A 15,198-nucleotide genomic window follows, 5' to 3' on the forward strand; every position below is an offset into this window, starting at 1 on the left:
ATGCTGACTCAGCACAGCTCAAACACGAAATGCAAATAAGTAGCAGGCCATTGGAATGAGGAACGTTAAGGGTTGTAAATGCAATTGTCAACTCATAAAAATCTGACATCAACATCAATACAATCAATAAGTAACTTGAAATCAGCCCATCAAAAAAAAAGAAAAGAAAACAGATCAAATTACAAATGATTATCTGTCCAAAGAAGGGCAATATAAGGTGTTCTTAATGAGTTTGTACATTTTAACATTCTAAATTTACCGTTGACTGGAGATAGATGAGGAGTTGAATGAACAGCACAAATAGATATTATAGCTAGCCAGCCAAGTGAAAAAGAACAATTCTCATTTTGTCAGTGTCAAATTTCAACAAAAACATGCAATTGTACTGTTAACATTAAATTAACCATTTAACATCAATACATTTTACAGTTGAAATTCCTGTAGTTTAAAATGTATAATTAATACATGTATAACATTGCTATGTTCTCGTCAAAACCATCTTGCCAGACGGTCTTTTATTCTTGCTTTGTTTGACTTGATTAAGACCTCACTTCTATACCTCTCCTGTACCATTGTACTATTGTATATTGTGTGATATTGTACCCTTGATAGTCCCTTTCAAGGGATTACGCAAAATTTCCCTGGTGTATATGGTTTGCTGCTTTCCTGAGCCAAGTTATAGTCGTTTCCACCTGCTGTAAACTAGGGCAACGTTGCTGGCAGTTATTGATTAATTTTATTTTTTGTTGAAAATGAAGAATAAGCCAGGGATCTGGGACGTGAGAGTAAAGGGAAACAGAGAAGATACAGATGGTTTGCGGCTTGCAGTACTCATACAGTATCGCTCCACGTGTTCTCCCAAATCGCTAGACCCAGCTTTGGTTCCTCTCTGCAGCCAAGAAAAACAAGCCCCTCGCTTGGAAAAACACCCCTTTGATTCCCTGGATTTCATCTGACTGACAGGAGCGTAGAACAGAAAGCTGAAACCAAACGAGGAGAACATGCTCTTGCCGTTGTTTTCATTTTCACTCTTAAAATTATTCATTTTTGGTGTATGTTTTGAATTATGGTTTGAGCAATAGAGTTTAGCCTTGAAGGTGACATGGCTTAGTAAACTTTAAAAGCTATCCAAATGTTGTTTTCTTTGGCAGAACACATCATGTAGTAATTTTAGCGGGACATTGTCCTGTTGCCTGTCATCCGTTGGAAAAACACAGTGCTCCTATCAATTGTACTAGTGCATGACAGATTAATGCCATATTTCATTTTATCTCTCTCATAAGAAATCACTAACAAGAGTAAACCCTATAAGAATATATAATAACCTATTGTACCAGAATCCTACAGTGCATATTAGAGTGAAACGATTGGTTGCTCCAGTTACTGTGTGTGTGCTAGTGGTGCTTGCAGAGGGGAAGTGTGTGATCATTGCCAGTATTTAAGTGAGTCGTACGTTGCACAAACACATTCACTCCTCTTGTCTTAAAGGTCTTACTTTGAGAGAGCTCAAGCAACAGAAAGAAAGGATATGGAATCCCTCATGCTTACCTTGAGGAATCCTTGAGCTTTGAACCGAAGGGGATCAGCTTGTCCAGTGTAGCTTCCACATCTCTCTTTGACAGGAGACTTTGAGATGTTTGACCTGTAATTAGAATCGTGTAAATGCTTTTGATGTGGTAATAATGCTTAAACCTGTTTTTCTAACTGTAAGTGGAACAATCAGTTCTGAATAGATGTACATCTTTAGTAAACCCTTGAACACACTGTGTGGTCTCAGCACATTGGAAGGTTTCCTGGAGCGTCCACTACCGTCTGCATTCAGTCATGGACTTCATGGACCATGGAGAATAGCACCACCCAGCGAGGGCTTCAGCTGGCAGGGTCATAACCCACCTCATTGCGCGATTGTGTACAGTAAATCAATACACGGCTGTGGACCATAGGTTCTGCAGTCTTCCAGAATAGTGCCCGTGCAGTTCAGCTTGGTTGTGTTCAGGAAGGAAGCAAGACCTTTTGCTGCAGTTCGCTTGAATGCTTCAGTCACAGCTGCAATGTTCTGTGACAGTATTTGGGTCGTAGTATCTCTAGTTTGGTGGGCATGCCCAGAGGCGGGCTGGTGTAGGCAATGCCCACCAAACTAGAGATGCCACACATTTAAGACAGCAGCAGAAGTTGTCAGGTGAAAAAGAATGAAAAAAATAAAATAAAAATCATTAATAATGTTTCAATTGCAAATGCACATCCAAGTATGGTTTCTGTCTTTCCAGGCCCGGCCGAAAGGTGAAGGCCTGACTCCATATCAAGGGAAGAAGAGATGTTTTGGAGAATATAAATGCCCCAAATGCAAGAGGAAGTGGATGAGCGGAAACTCCTGGGCCAACATGGGACAGGAATGCATCAAGTGCCACATCAATGTTTACCCACACAAGCAGGTATGCATCTTTGACTAGTGCGGGGCACCCCAAACGTGTACCTGGGGATCTACCGTCCTATCGGTTTTCACTCAAACCCTAACAAAGCACACCTCATTCAACAGCTAGAGATCTCATTGAGCTGCTAATTATTACTCTGAAATTAAACTAGGTTTGAAATGAAAATCTATTGGATGGTAGATCTGCAAGAACTGGGTCGGGCAGCTCTGGACTGGTAAATATGCTATTAATATAGAGCTGGTTGACCAGCCCTGGACTAGTGAATATGTGATTAATATGGAGTTGGTGGACCAGCCCTGGACTAGTGAATATGTGATTAATATAGAGCTGGTTGACCAGCCCTGGACTAGTGAATATGTGATTAATATGGAGTTGGTGGACCAGCCCTGGACTGGTAAATATGCTATTAATATAGTGCTGGTTGACCAGCCCTGGACTAGTGAATATGTGATTAATATAGAGTTGGTTGACCAGCTCTGGACTAGTGAATATGTGACTAATATAGAGCTGGTTGGCCAGCCCTGTACTAGTGAATATGTGATTAATATAGAGCTGGTTGACCAGCTCTGGACTAGTGAATATGTGATTAATCTGGAGCTGGTTGAGCGGTTTATCAAGGGTGCGTTCGGGGCTTTCTCGCTGCCCATTGTGGGTTTGGAAGGAGTGTGGTGTCTGAACTTCCGGCTCATTTGGTGCAGCGAGCGTGTATGTGGGACAGCTGACACCTGCCCTGTCCGGAACGCCGTGAGTCGGACAGGAATTGTGCTGCTCTTTCCAGCTCAACTTCAGTCAATGAATAACCCGCTTGTGGCTGGCAGGTGCCCCGGGTTCAAAATAAAAGCAACTGGCTGCGCTTCTGCTGCCAGTGATTCAAAGCCCATGGCATGGAAAGAGTTTTGGAAAAGCTGCTAGAAAACCCCAATAAAACACTATTGACGCTATAAAAGATTTAGGAGAGAAGTTAAGTTTTTTGACAATCCCTTACGACTGTCAGGTTATGCCGACAGTTACCTTAACTCTACACCATTTACGAATGGCATGAATGGAGTTAGTATTCATTTTCAGACTGGAGGTCACATGATACAAGAACCCTGTGTCTAAACTGGCAGTGCAACCACTAAACTAAACGAAATATGGCTAATGAGGAGACACAGAGCACCCAATCAGCTTTTCAGTTTTGACCATAAAAAAAAAAAAAAAAAAAAGCAAACTGACATTGCATTGCATCGACACAGTCCTTTAAGAAGTGCTTGAGACATGTTGTTTTCGGCTGTAGCAAAAATGTAATCATGATGAAACTGAGTGAAATGCATAATTTTTGTTTCCCTGAAGGGTAATCAAGTGCATTTTTTAAGATGCGAGAGCCAGGATCCAAAAATAGAGGAATGGTAACTTCTATGCTTTTGTGCTTTCTGGTCTTCCATGCCTGCGGGCCAGTTCTACATTATAACTAGGTCACATGTTTTCTACCATGCCCATATCTATGTCATAGCTGTCAAACAATAACAAGATTGATCTTTTTTGTTGCATTATGATTCAATTTTGGAACATGAACAGAATTAATGGTTAATCACAACCATGTCATGTTGGCTTAACACAAAATAAATAAATCAAAAAAAGCTTATTAAAAGCTTATTCTGAGTAGACTTCATAGGAAAATAATTGAGGGGAGACCGCACAGCCAAACACAGGGCATGTTTAACCAGAGGGATTTTGCATCTTTGACCATTTCTACAGGACAATTATCAGATGAAAAGGGTAAACAGTAAGAAATGTTCGCCTACCTTTGACGTTCAGTCTGTTTTTCGACATTTTGGACGCTATTACACAGAACTGTTACTTGCCCCAGAACTGTTACAACTTGCCCCGACTGGGGCACGTTTGTACAGTTTCACTTCTGCTACTTTTGATTGAACGGTAATTGTCAGGAATGTCTTAGAACTGTACTGAAGATCTATGATCATCGCAGAGACAGGTATCATTTTTGTGGATGAAAAATATTTACTCTAATATGTGTATGCACTTTTTAATTAAGCGAAAACCTAAAGGTGTTAGATTGTCCCCCTACTTCATCCTCCCCATTCTTCCGCTCTTCAGGTGCTAAAGAATGATATAAGTAGTTCTTGTGTACATATTGTGTACACATTCTACCATGCCTGGCTTTTCAAAGTGCTTCAGTTTTTCAATATCCTCTCAAGCTGTTCTGAGACTTTTGGTTCCAATTCGTACTAAAATTAAAACCATGACTTAAAGAACGATACAGTATATCCGAGGCTTTAGCAGGAATGGTTGTAATAGATAGCTCTGTTTTTAGCAACATAAAAGCAGAGTTAAAAAATGGAGCGTATGGGATGAACTGTTTTTCTTCAGCTTTGATGGCAGGAGTCACTGCTGAAGTTAATCAGGTCCAGAGAGAGATTGCATGATGTGACTGCATTAGTGGCTTCTGTGCCTGTTTAGGTGTAGGCAGTGTGTTCATAGCACACAGCCTTGCCCAACTCCAAACACTGGTCTCAACTCAACATTCCAGCCTTGGAGAAATGCTCCAAAACAAACCTTGTTTTCCTTTACTGAAAATAAGCCGAATTATGGTTCCTGGAAATGTGTGATGAACATAAAAGGTTTTCTGCATGGAATATGTGACAGTGACATTGAAATGTTTTTCAGTTCATCAGTAACACCCTGTTAGAGATTTAATGGGAAATGTTATAGTCAATTTACTAAGGTCTCAATTACTCTTTCATACATGTCTTCTCTCTCCAATTTGTCTTTGACCCTGAGATTTCAGAAACACTGCCCAAACTATTGCGGAAAGGCAAACGAATGAATTAGCAAAAACTGTTTTTACTGTGCCAGTTCTATTCATTCGAGGTCGGTCCTGACAACCATTTTAAGACAATACTGGCACATTCTGTTTGCAATTATATTGTGTATACACTTGAAGAATGAGGCAACGCTTATTTTTCTTTCAAGTGCCAGAGAGCATACGTTGGTGAAATTGAGTCAGAGTCTACTGCAAGCTGCTTTACAATCAAGACGCTTTCACACCTCGTTCATTTGACTGAGTGAATGAAATGGATTTGTGCTCAAGTTTGTTTAGTGCTGCCTGCGAAATCTCTGATAGTGACATTATTTCAGAAGGTTCTGGAATAAAATTATTTTTCAGATTGCTGTGGTGGTTAGCTGCAGAAATGGAAAATGTGTGAAATGCAAGCGGTTTGTGTCACCCTGGATAAGATGTCTACTGTGGAATTAATGTCACAAAAAAGCGAACCAAGGCCACTTCAGAAGGACCACTTCTTCTGAAAGATTTGGAAGTCAAAAAATGTGAATATACTGTAAAAGCAATTTTTGAACATACATTTTTCAGTATTATGAAATGGATTGTTTGGATTGTTACTTAAATGCAGAAATAAATACTCAACTTTACTTGCCGTTTATTGTGGAGAATGAGCGCTTAAGGTTGCCACGTATGCTTTCGGTTATGTCGGAAAATACTCTCTCCTACAACAATATCACCACAAGGGTATGCTTTTATTAATAATAATGTATTATAATTTTATTTTATTGGCAGTTTGAGTTTGATTTCTAAGCCAATGGGTGAGACAGCTGGAAGGCCTGTTGTTTTTGCATATGTCCGGGATGTAGCCAAGTCGGTGTGTTTATGTCAGTCCCCTATTGGACGTGGCTGTCATAGGCTGGAGTTTGGGCAGGTTACATCAGTATGGGAAATGTGTGTGCAGTGACCTCATCTGGGGTCCTGCCTCCAGTTGCAATGTAATGCGTGTGTGCACAGCCCCAGCTGTGACCAAATCAAAATAAGATCAAATTCAGATTGTGTTCATCAAGCAGAACTGCCTCAAAAGCCTAAACTCTCAGGAAAAAAATGGTTCCAAAAGGAACCATGCAATTCCATAGAAGCACCGTAACAAATTCAAGGGTTCATTGTTGGGCAAAATGGTTCCTTTATCTGGGAGTTTTCACACTTCACACCTCTGATAGAGGGTTCCTTAAAGAACTAAAAAGGGTTCCTCTGGAGACAAGCCGAAGAACCCTTTTTTTCTGAGGGTGTAGGGTGGTAGTGAGAAGGACCAACTCCCTTGGTGGCTTGTCGGAATGAACCTCGGGAGTGAAGTTTCCTCAGGAAACAGACTCAATAAGGGCCCCCATCCTTCCCTCGCCGGCTCAGTGTGCGGTCAGAAAAAGTCACATTTTGTCAAGGTTCAGGTTAGGTTTCAGCCAGCTAAATGAGACTCGACTGACATGTTTTGAGCACAAGTAAGTGCTATGCATTGAAGCAAATGGCTAAAAGTTAAGGAGGCAAAAGGAATTATTTCTACAAGTGCTAATTGGAAACGTGTGGGATTTGTCTCGGGAGACTCTTGCGAGTGGGAAAAGTATGGCTGTGACTGTGGTTAGCCGTTCACCCGAAGGCAAATTCTCTGCATTCGCAGCATCACCCACTAAACATTTCATTCAGCTAGCGACTAGTATATAATGCTAAATTGAGTTTTTAAGGGAAACTTTGCCCAAAATATTTGGCCTCTCTGATAATATGGCTAAAAGAATGGAATTCCAATCTTCCAGATATCCTCTCACTCTGGGAGAAAACTGCCTGAGCAACACGTTCTGTTTTCCCAGGGAAGCCACTTTCAGTGCAATACCCATGCATAGCTGAGTCCGTCAAGATACATGTTTCAGATGTAGGACAATGCAAGTGACATATGCAGACAACCAAACCTTAGTTAAACATGATTTCTAACCTTCCAGCAGGGATGAAAAAACACAATAATAGCAGATTAGCAATCAAATCTGTAGTGTCCCTTTCAGCAAAACGTGGTCAGAAATAAATGTAACTCTTAAAACTGTCCTGACCCGGTCTCCACTTTCGCCAATTGTCTGTAATAGGATGAATGCACAGTACGAGCCTTTCTGAACGCAATCATGCAATTAAAGTCAAGGGGAGAGGAGATTTCAGGACTTGCAACTGCAATTTCTATAACCGTACCCATGACTGCCTGGTTTGGCAGGAAGGGCCTAAAGTTTTAGAGATTTTCCACAGAAACTAAATGGGGGTTAAAATGGGGAAATAAGAACATCCTCTCTGTTCCTGGATGGCTGGTCAGGCCTGTCAATACCCATTAATTCATAATAAAGTTTAATAATGCTTTTTGAACCATGAAACAAACTTTAGAGAAACATTAGAAAGGTGTGTTTGAGAATTCCTTTGTGTGCACACTACGACCTGTGGATCACTCACAGGAAACAGTCCAGTCAAGAGGGGTACTGTCTCCTCCCACTGTTCCACAGTAACCTTAATGTTCATAAAACACCCTGGCAACAATAACAGAATGAAAAATAATACTCCATGGATACCGGGAGGGGAAAGGGTTGAATACAGAGGGGCTCATGAAAGCCATCCAAAAGTGGCGGCAGTGAAGGATTCAGAGAATCCTAGTGCATTTTAAAGTCATCTCTGTCCGCTCTTTGAAATTCTTGGAAAAGTGGCTCAGAACAGTTAAAAAATGTGTACAGCAGGATGATACTGCAACTGGCCCCAGTTGTCTAGGAGTCCTAGCAGACTGAAGGATAACTGAACAATGGAAAGAACAACATTCCAGTGATTTGAACTTTGGAAGGTTCTGGAAGTACGAATGGCACAGATGACAGAATTATTTCTGAAGGATTGTTATAATGCATTGTGGGGGATCTCCAGTTCTTCCAGTTGTGTTTATTTGGGGGGCGTACAGAACACTGTCCTTATCTGCATCTGCATTCGTTCAACCAACAAAATGATCCGTTTGTGTTCAGAAAGAGTGGGCAAACTAAGTGATGCCTGTGCGGGCAATGCATCTGTCAGTTTGTGGAGAAATGTATTAAGACACGTTTATTTATTGCACCCGAGAAAATACAAGTTTGACAGACTGCAGTGTGAGGAGCTCCCTCGGTAGAAGCACAGAATGTTTATTGTTTTTTAAAATAGAAATTTGGCACCCAACGTGCCGCTGAGCATGTCCAATTCCCACTCCATTTTGAAAAGGCCAATCATATTCAACCGCAGCCCAATTCATGGGCCAACCCAACTGCCAATTTTGAAAATTCTAGACGTCCATGGTTCTCCTGCGATGCCCGTGGTGTCGCTAGCTCCTTGTTTTCACACCGCAGACTGGAGCTAGAAGTGCAGCATGTTGACACTGTTTCTCTGTCTCTTTCCTCCGGTCCCTGAGCAGCGGCCCCTGGAGAAGCCAGACGGGCTGGACGTGTCGGACCAGAGCAAGGAGCATCCGCAGCACCTGTGTGAGAAGTGCAAGGTGCTGGGGTACTACTGCCGGCGTGTGCAATAATCCCACCGAGGGTCTTCAACACCTAACCCCGAAACCCAAAACCACCACACACGCAACGCCCCATCCCCCCTCACCTCTCCGTCCACCCACCAAGTGCTCTTTTACGAAGCAAATCCTGCCAAAATCCTGTATGTAAATATTCCAGTGCAAACCAATGCCTTTTAACACATCTAGCTACGTATTTTTTTGTCCGAAAGTGTCGATAACAACGTCCTTGTTCTGACAGTGTTGCCGTCCGTATCGATCGCAGCGGATTGTTCTGCTACGCTCGTCTGTCGGTCGTTTGTTTACACTATTTGTTTTTTCGTCCCTGCCAAGCAAAAGATGTGGACGTGCTAAGTATTATAATATTTTTATCGATGATTTGACAAGGTCTCTAATTCCTTGCAGTGTTCATTGGGTCAACAGCACATTGAATTAACTGTGAATTAACTGTGAATTAACTGAGGGGCAATGACTGCATCCCCGCTTTTATTTTGGCAAGTATTTATTACTGGAGTGCTGACACAGTTGGGTTATAGGTCATTATTAGGCTTTGCAATGTGCAATTCAATGGACTTTTAACTGGGACATACTGTACACATATGTAGCTTGTGTAACTGTGTCTTTAGAAACAGCTGGAGCCTCTAGTGTAATTGTTTGTTTCTCATAGGGTAGGAAATAGTCACAATGTTCAGCATTCAGTGGATCTTGACTTTACATAATCCATTCATATGTCTATGTGTGTATATGCATGTATGTGTATATATGTATACACACACACACACACACACACACACACACACACACACACACACAAACAATCTTAATCATGTTACAGGCTACTGTGCAATACCATTAACTATGCCACCATTTTAAAATCAGTATGGCTAAGACTTGCCGCTGTATCGTTCTGTTGATCAGTAGAATTGATGAAGGACTTAATGGAATTAAGTGGATTTAATTGGCTGAAGAAGGCTTGCTGCCCCAAGACAAAATCTCATCAAAATGGCTGCCTCAAAAAGCAGAATTAATCAGCGACTCCTGCTCGTGTGTGTAACTGATTCTGGGCCTGATATCTGATTATATCCATGTGGAAAAGTAGCACCAACCCCTCATTTTATCCAGATCTAAATCAATGCCTTAATATTGTATTTTGCCTATAGGATAGTCATATAATCTCAGGTCTAATGCACTGCTAAAATAGGAAATAATCAGGTCTGTACAATTTTATACTGCACATTAATTCCTGTAGTCCGCATATTTAATGATATTAGTTGTTCTGAGGGTCGACTGATCTGGATCCTGATTATTATTTGTTCCCTGTGCTATAATAATTAATAACTATACATGTTCTGGTTGGCACATGGTTCAGTATTGCAGTGATTTAGCACAAATAATATGAAATAATAGAGTGTTCTGTAAGCAATATAAACATTATGTCTAATTACAATATAATTTCAGGCAAAATGCTGAATTAACTAACAAACGGAGAGGTCATACTGGTTTTTTGAGTTGGGAAAGAGATTCAATGGATTTTATCCAAAAGTTGTTTCTCGTCTGTTGAGATGACAGGAAGAAGGAAATAGGAAGTTTTGAGGAACAGAGCTTATGGGGTTGAAACCAATATTCTGTGTAACGGGGGGGTCCAAACCTATCCAAAAAGGGCTGATGTGGGTAAGCTTTTTGTTTGAGTCTAGTCCTGATTCTCCAGTACTTATGAAGGGCTTGATTGAAGAAGAGTTGAATCAGGTACAATAGTGCTGGCATAAAACAAAAACTTGCATCCTTGCAAAAGCAAAAACACACCAGCTCTTTATGGATAAGATTGTTTTATATCATCCAGATAATCTATAAGGCTTGTAAGTTCTGTCTCAGTCATTATTGAAGACACAATGTTGGATGGCACATCAGAACCGAAACTTTGTTACTGAGCAGAACCTAATAGACAAAGGCAGTACTGAGAATGGGAGAATGCTGACACTTATCTGGAAATTTTTTATGAATGTCTGTGGTTGAAACAAGAAAGTTTCATGCAAAGTTTTGTTTTGAAGTGATACAGAAAGTCTTTTTAAAAAATTGGGAGATTTGGAATGTATGGTGATGGATTGAGAAGTTGTTTTGAATAATATGAAGTGTTGGGAGAAAGAAATTTAAGGAGGGCAAATGCCCTCAAAATATATTTTAAAAACATTTCTAGGACAAACAGAATCGTGGTTTACAGTATTTTCCTGTTTACAGGTTAGGTTAACCAAAATGGTCATATCTCTTTTCTCTACTTATTTTCTGTGAATTTACTCAAAAATATACAATGAATAAGTTTTTAGTGAAAATGATAAATACTTTTTCTGTAATTTGTACATGCTTCCATCTTCTATTTTTGCTGAGGATAAATTACAGTATATTGACAGCTGTATGGATTATTAGAATTCCAGTTTTGTGAACTAAAGTTCTGGTTTAAATGGGTTGACTGAGAGTCAGTAAGCTTGTGATTTTCTCAAAAATGTCACATTGCGTCACCCTGTGACAAAGGTCATTCACAGGTGAACCATTTTGAAAAGCGGTCATATTATACGACTCAAGAAGGCCCATAATTAATTGCGGAAGAGATGTATTGTATTGCGTACTCATATTTATCACAATGGCTGTAGATATTAAATGTTTCATTCTATAATGTGTATAATATGGGTTACTAAACGTGCATATTTTTGAAGATATCATTTGTAGCCGTTAATATGTGCTTCTCAGTGAAGCATCACTTGAAAAGGTTTGGCAGAGAATCAGAGCTAGATGCGAATCATTTCTGAACGGCATCTGGAGTTTGGGAGACGCTGGAGCTCAGTTTGGGAGGATTTTGAGGGCAGTGGTTAGTTAATCGTGTGGGGCAGGTTCTACTTGGTATTCAGAGTCAGCCTTGGTGCAGGTTCAGGAAGCCATTGACAATAGGGGCCATTATTCTTGACGTTGTATGGGTGGGGAGACAATGCGGTCGCACCGTCCGCCCGGAGCGTTTCAGACGCGCTCGCAGATTCCTCCGCTCTGAAAGTTGACTTGGGAGCAGGAACAAAAGTCACCGTCTGGCAAAAACAATCGTGAGTGCCGTCGTCATGGAATCAACAAGGAAAAGTTATTCAGGCCCAGATCTGTGGAATACACTCGGCCAGCAGCCACATGTCAATATTGGCTTTAGCTCGAGGTCTACACGCATCACTCTGCGGGCTCAGTCAAAGGTCTGTCAAGGACCTTGATCCGCACAGACCATAAGAGATATTGGAGCGAAGCACATTCGGCCATTCCCTTTTCCACAGCGGTCCCACACAGTTCTAATGCCTAATTAAAACTCTTCTTCTCCAAGTAGGTGTGGCCATTTGGTGTACACAAAATATATGTCAGAAAGTTTTGATATAGGAAATGTTCTGCCATTACTTATTTAACAAAGAATTTTGGTACCATGATCGAACATATGTACTGTGAACACGCAGATTTGGGATGATTAAGTTATGTATTGTAAGGAGGAGTTATGTAAGGAGGAGCACAATTATGACAGCATGGGTAGGGGGTGGGAGGGATGTAAGGCAAGGCCAGTGAAATTATTGAAATTTACTTGCAGCAGTTAGTATTAGTATGTAGCCAACAGGCAGTCTTGTGTGTGAGTTACTTGCACATTGTAACAGGCTTAGTATTTTCTCTCTACATTATACTTTCAGTTTCAACCTTTTTTATGTCACCATTTCACGTTAGCAGTGATATTCATATTGTTATGAGTCTATTTAATTCACTATACCTCTCGTCTGTATTTGGATTTTTCTGCCCAAGTACTTAACTTTTTACTGGTAGAGGTAGATTCACATTTTTTACATTACATTACATTATTGGCATTTGGCAGACGCTCTTATCCAGAGCGACGTACAGTTGATTAGACTAAGCAGGAGACAATCCTCCCCTGGAGCAATGCAGGGTTAAGGGCCTTGCTCAAGGGCCCAACGGCTGTGCGGATCTTGTAAACATTTGGTTTACATTTATCAAACAAATAAGTCGCCCATATGATTCACATCCACCATTACTCATGATGATTCCTGATTATCCAGCTGCTGCAATTAATACTCAACAGGAGCGTGTTCATGCAAATGCTGAAAACATGGAATTAATTGATGGATGTTAGAAAACCCCACTCTGTGATCCATTGATATGGTCTACGTTAGTATCTCTTGAGCAAGCCTTTCACCTTTGATCAATATGAGGGATAAAGTTCAGAGCCAAAGGGAGTTCAAAAGTAATATGTTAATGTACACATTTCAGAAGTATACAGGCTCCAGACACTTAAACTTGACTTTCACAGTTTTTTTATGTACAATATGTGTATTTTGGAAACCTATCTAGTTGTTAAAGATTTTCGAGCAATCGCAAATTACAGAAGTACAGTATGCTCTCCTTGATTGAGATCATTGCAATGATTTATGTATATTTTAGATGCCCATTATTAAGTATAATAGTTCTTAAATGCTATATTGCAATATTAAAGCAGTTTTGTGTGAAAAGGGTCTGTTATTGACAGAAAAAATGAAGCTGGGAGTTCTCTTTTAAAGTTTTACATTAATCTGAGGGTGTATCCTACAGAAGATATTTATGGAAGGATTTTTTATTACCTTTTTCTGTATAAAATATGCAACAAAACTACACTAAGAAGGAAATATTGATGTCTACATAGATTGTATGAAGGTTGGTACATAATTATTAAATATCCTTCTCTCTTATAAGCCATTTTGTTTTGTTTTCATGTTTTGTAGTTGGAATTAGAATTTAATAACCCTTTATAATTTTTGTGTTTTAACTAGTATGCGTATCAGAATTCATATATGTGTATTTTGAAGTGTTTTTTTTGTTTGTTTTTTTTAAGACCAGTATTAAAATTGTTATGAACATTATTAGCTAACAGAAGTATTCTGGTGTTGAAGATATTAAATATATAATGAAGGTGGAAATTGAAAAGCAATAATACTGTTGTGTTAAGACACAGAACCTATGTTTCTAATGTTTTAGAGATTTACATTCACCACTGTATTCAAGGAAAACAAACTGTGAGTTTTACTATGCAATATCTACTATAGCAACAATGTCAAGGAACTAATGTGGGATTTTTACACTTTATGCATAGTTTATAGGAAAAACATACATAGTTTATCGGAGTAACTGAGTGTGACAGACATACAACTGTGGTAGTTTGCATGTGCATGTATTTTGTTCATAAATTGGATATATTTTTGTGTAATGTATATCATATATTTAGCTCATTAGATGGCAAGATGTTATTTTAGTATTTGCCAAACTGCTAACGGTATGCCTTACTACAGTATGTACTAGTCATAACTAATGTATCTATCTTCATACTGAGGTTCAGTTCTTTACTGAATATGAGACTGAATACTATACACTGCTTTTGAGGTATATCAGATACCAATGTATAAGTAGTTTAATTTATGTAATCTACTTACTTTTACTAAAATGACCTTAATTTTAACGTGGAAATGGACGCAAGAAAGAGAGAGCTGGTAGAAAAATTGTATAACTGGGAATTGTGCAAAGGAAGTAGGCTCTGATGCGCTCCGTCCATAAAACGGCATTCCGAAATGTGCCTTATTTGCCGATTAGGGAAAAAGATGCTTGCTTTAGTACTTTTAAGAGTTTTATTGCTGAATTAAAGCTGTATTTAAGTGGACTGTTGTGTGTGTTTTTATATAATTGTGTCTTTGGTATCTGTGTGTAAACAAGTAAACCAACCAGCCAAACATAGTTTTTGCCCTTGTGAATAGTGTTCATGAAGATTTAAATCTGGGAAGAAATCACGGTCCTGGGGGGTCAAGAACTGCGGGTTTTCCAACCTCCCTTTACCCGGGAGTCAGGCATGAAGACCCAGGAGAAAAGAAAGCCAGGGCTGGTTTTGGATTAAAGGGACAGATTTGATGATGCCTGATGTAAACTGTACACAAGATCATAGACCCCAGTTCAGGAACCCATATTCTGTCTCATCAGCTTCCTGATTCCTGAAGTTATCCAAGAGTCTGCTACTGCTGCTATTTCTAGTACATCGTTACACCATAACAACTCTGTTTGGAAAAAATCCCAGTGAACATTTTATTGGTGGAAAGTCCAGGCCAGTGGTTCCCAAACCTCTCTTCAAGTACCCCCAGCCATATCCAGGTATTCCATGTGTTCCATCTCGAGCACACCTGGTGCAACTAATCAAGCACTAGACTAGCCTACCTGAGGTTTGGGAACCACTGATCTTGACTTTCAGGTAAAGACCTGCCGACATTGGTTTGAAAAATTAAGGTTTTCTGATCTAGCTGACTAGGATATAGCCAGGCTATATGCAGATAAAACCTGAATTATATTGGGGTCAACCCAGTCTGTTTATGTCAAAATATCTCAACCAAGATTTCTAC

General features: G+C 39.8%; 1 protein-coding gene across 1 annotated transcript in view; it reads left to right on the plus strand.

The window, feature by feature from the left end:
* The window catches only part of LOC133118725 (zinc finger CCHC domain-containing protein 24), a 48,373-nt gene extending 33,902 nt beyond the window's left edge, over positions 1-14,471 (plus strand). The window contains exons 3-4 of the mRNA XM_061228898.1: positions 2,268-2,432; positions 8,663-14,471. Coding sequence (XP_061084882.1) covers positions 2,268-2,432; positions 8,663-8,776 — 279 coding nt within the window. The 3' untranslated portion in view covers positions 8,777-14,471. The remainder of the gene's footprint in view (positions 1-2,267; positions 2,433-8,662) is intronic.
* Positions 14,472-15,198: the final 727 nt, after the last annotated feature.

The sequence above is a fragment of the Conger conger genome, chromosome 18 (assembly GCF_963514075.1).
Source record: "Conger conger chromosome 18, fConCon1.1, whole genome shotgun sequence".
Taxonomy (NCBI): Eukaryota; Metazoa; Chordata; class Actinopteri; order Anguilliformes; family Congridae; genus Conger; species Conger conger.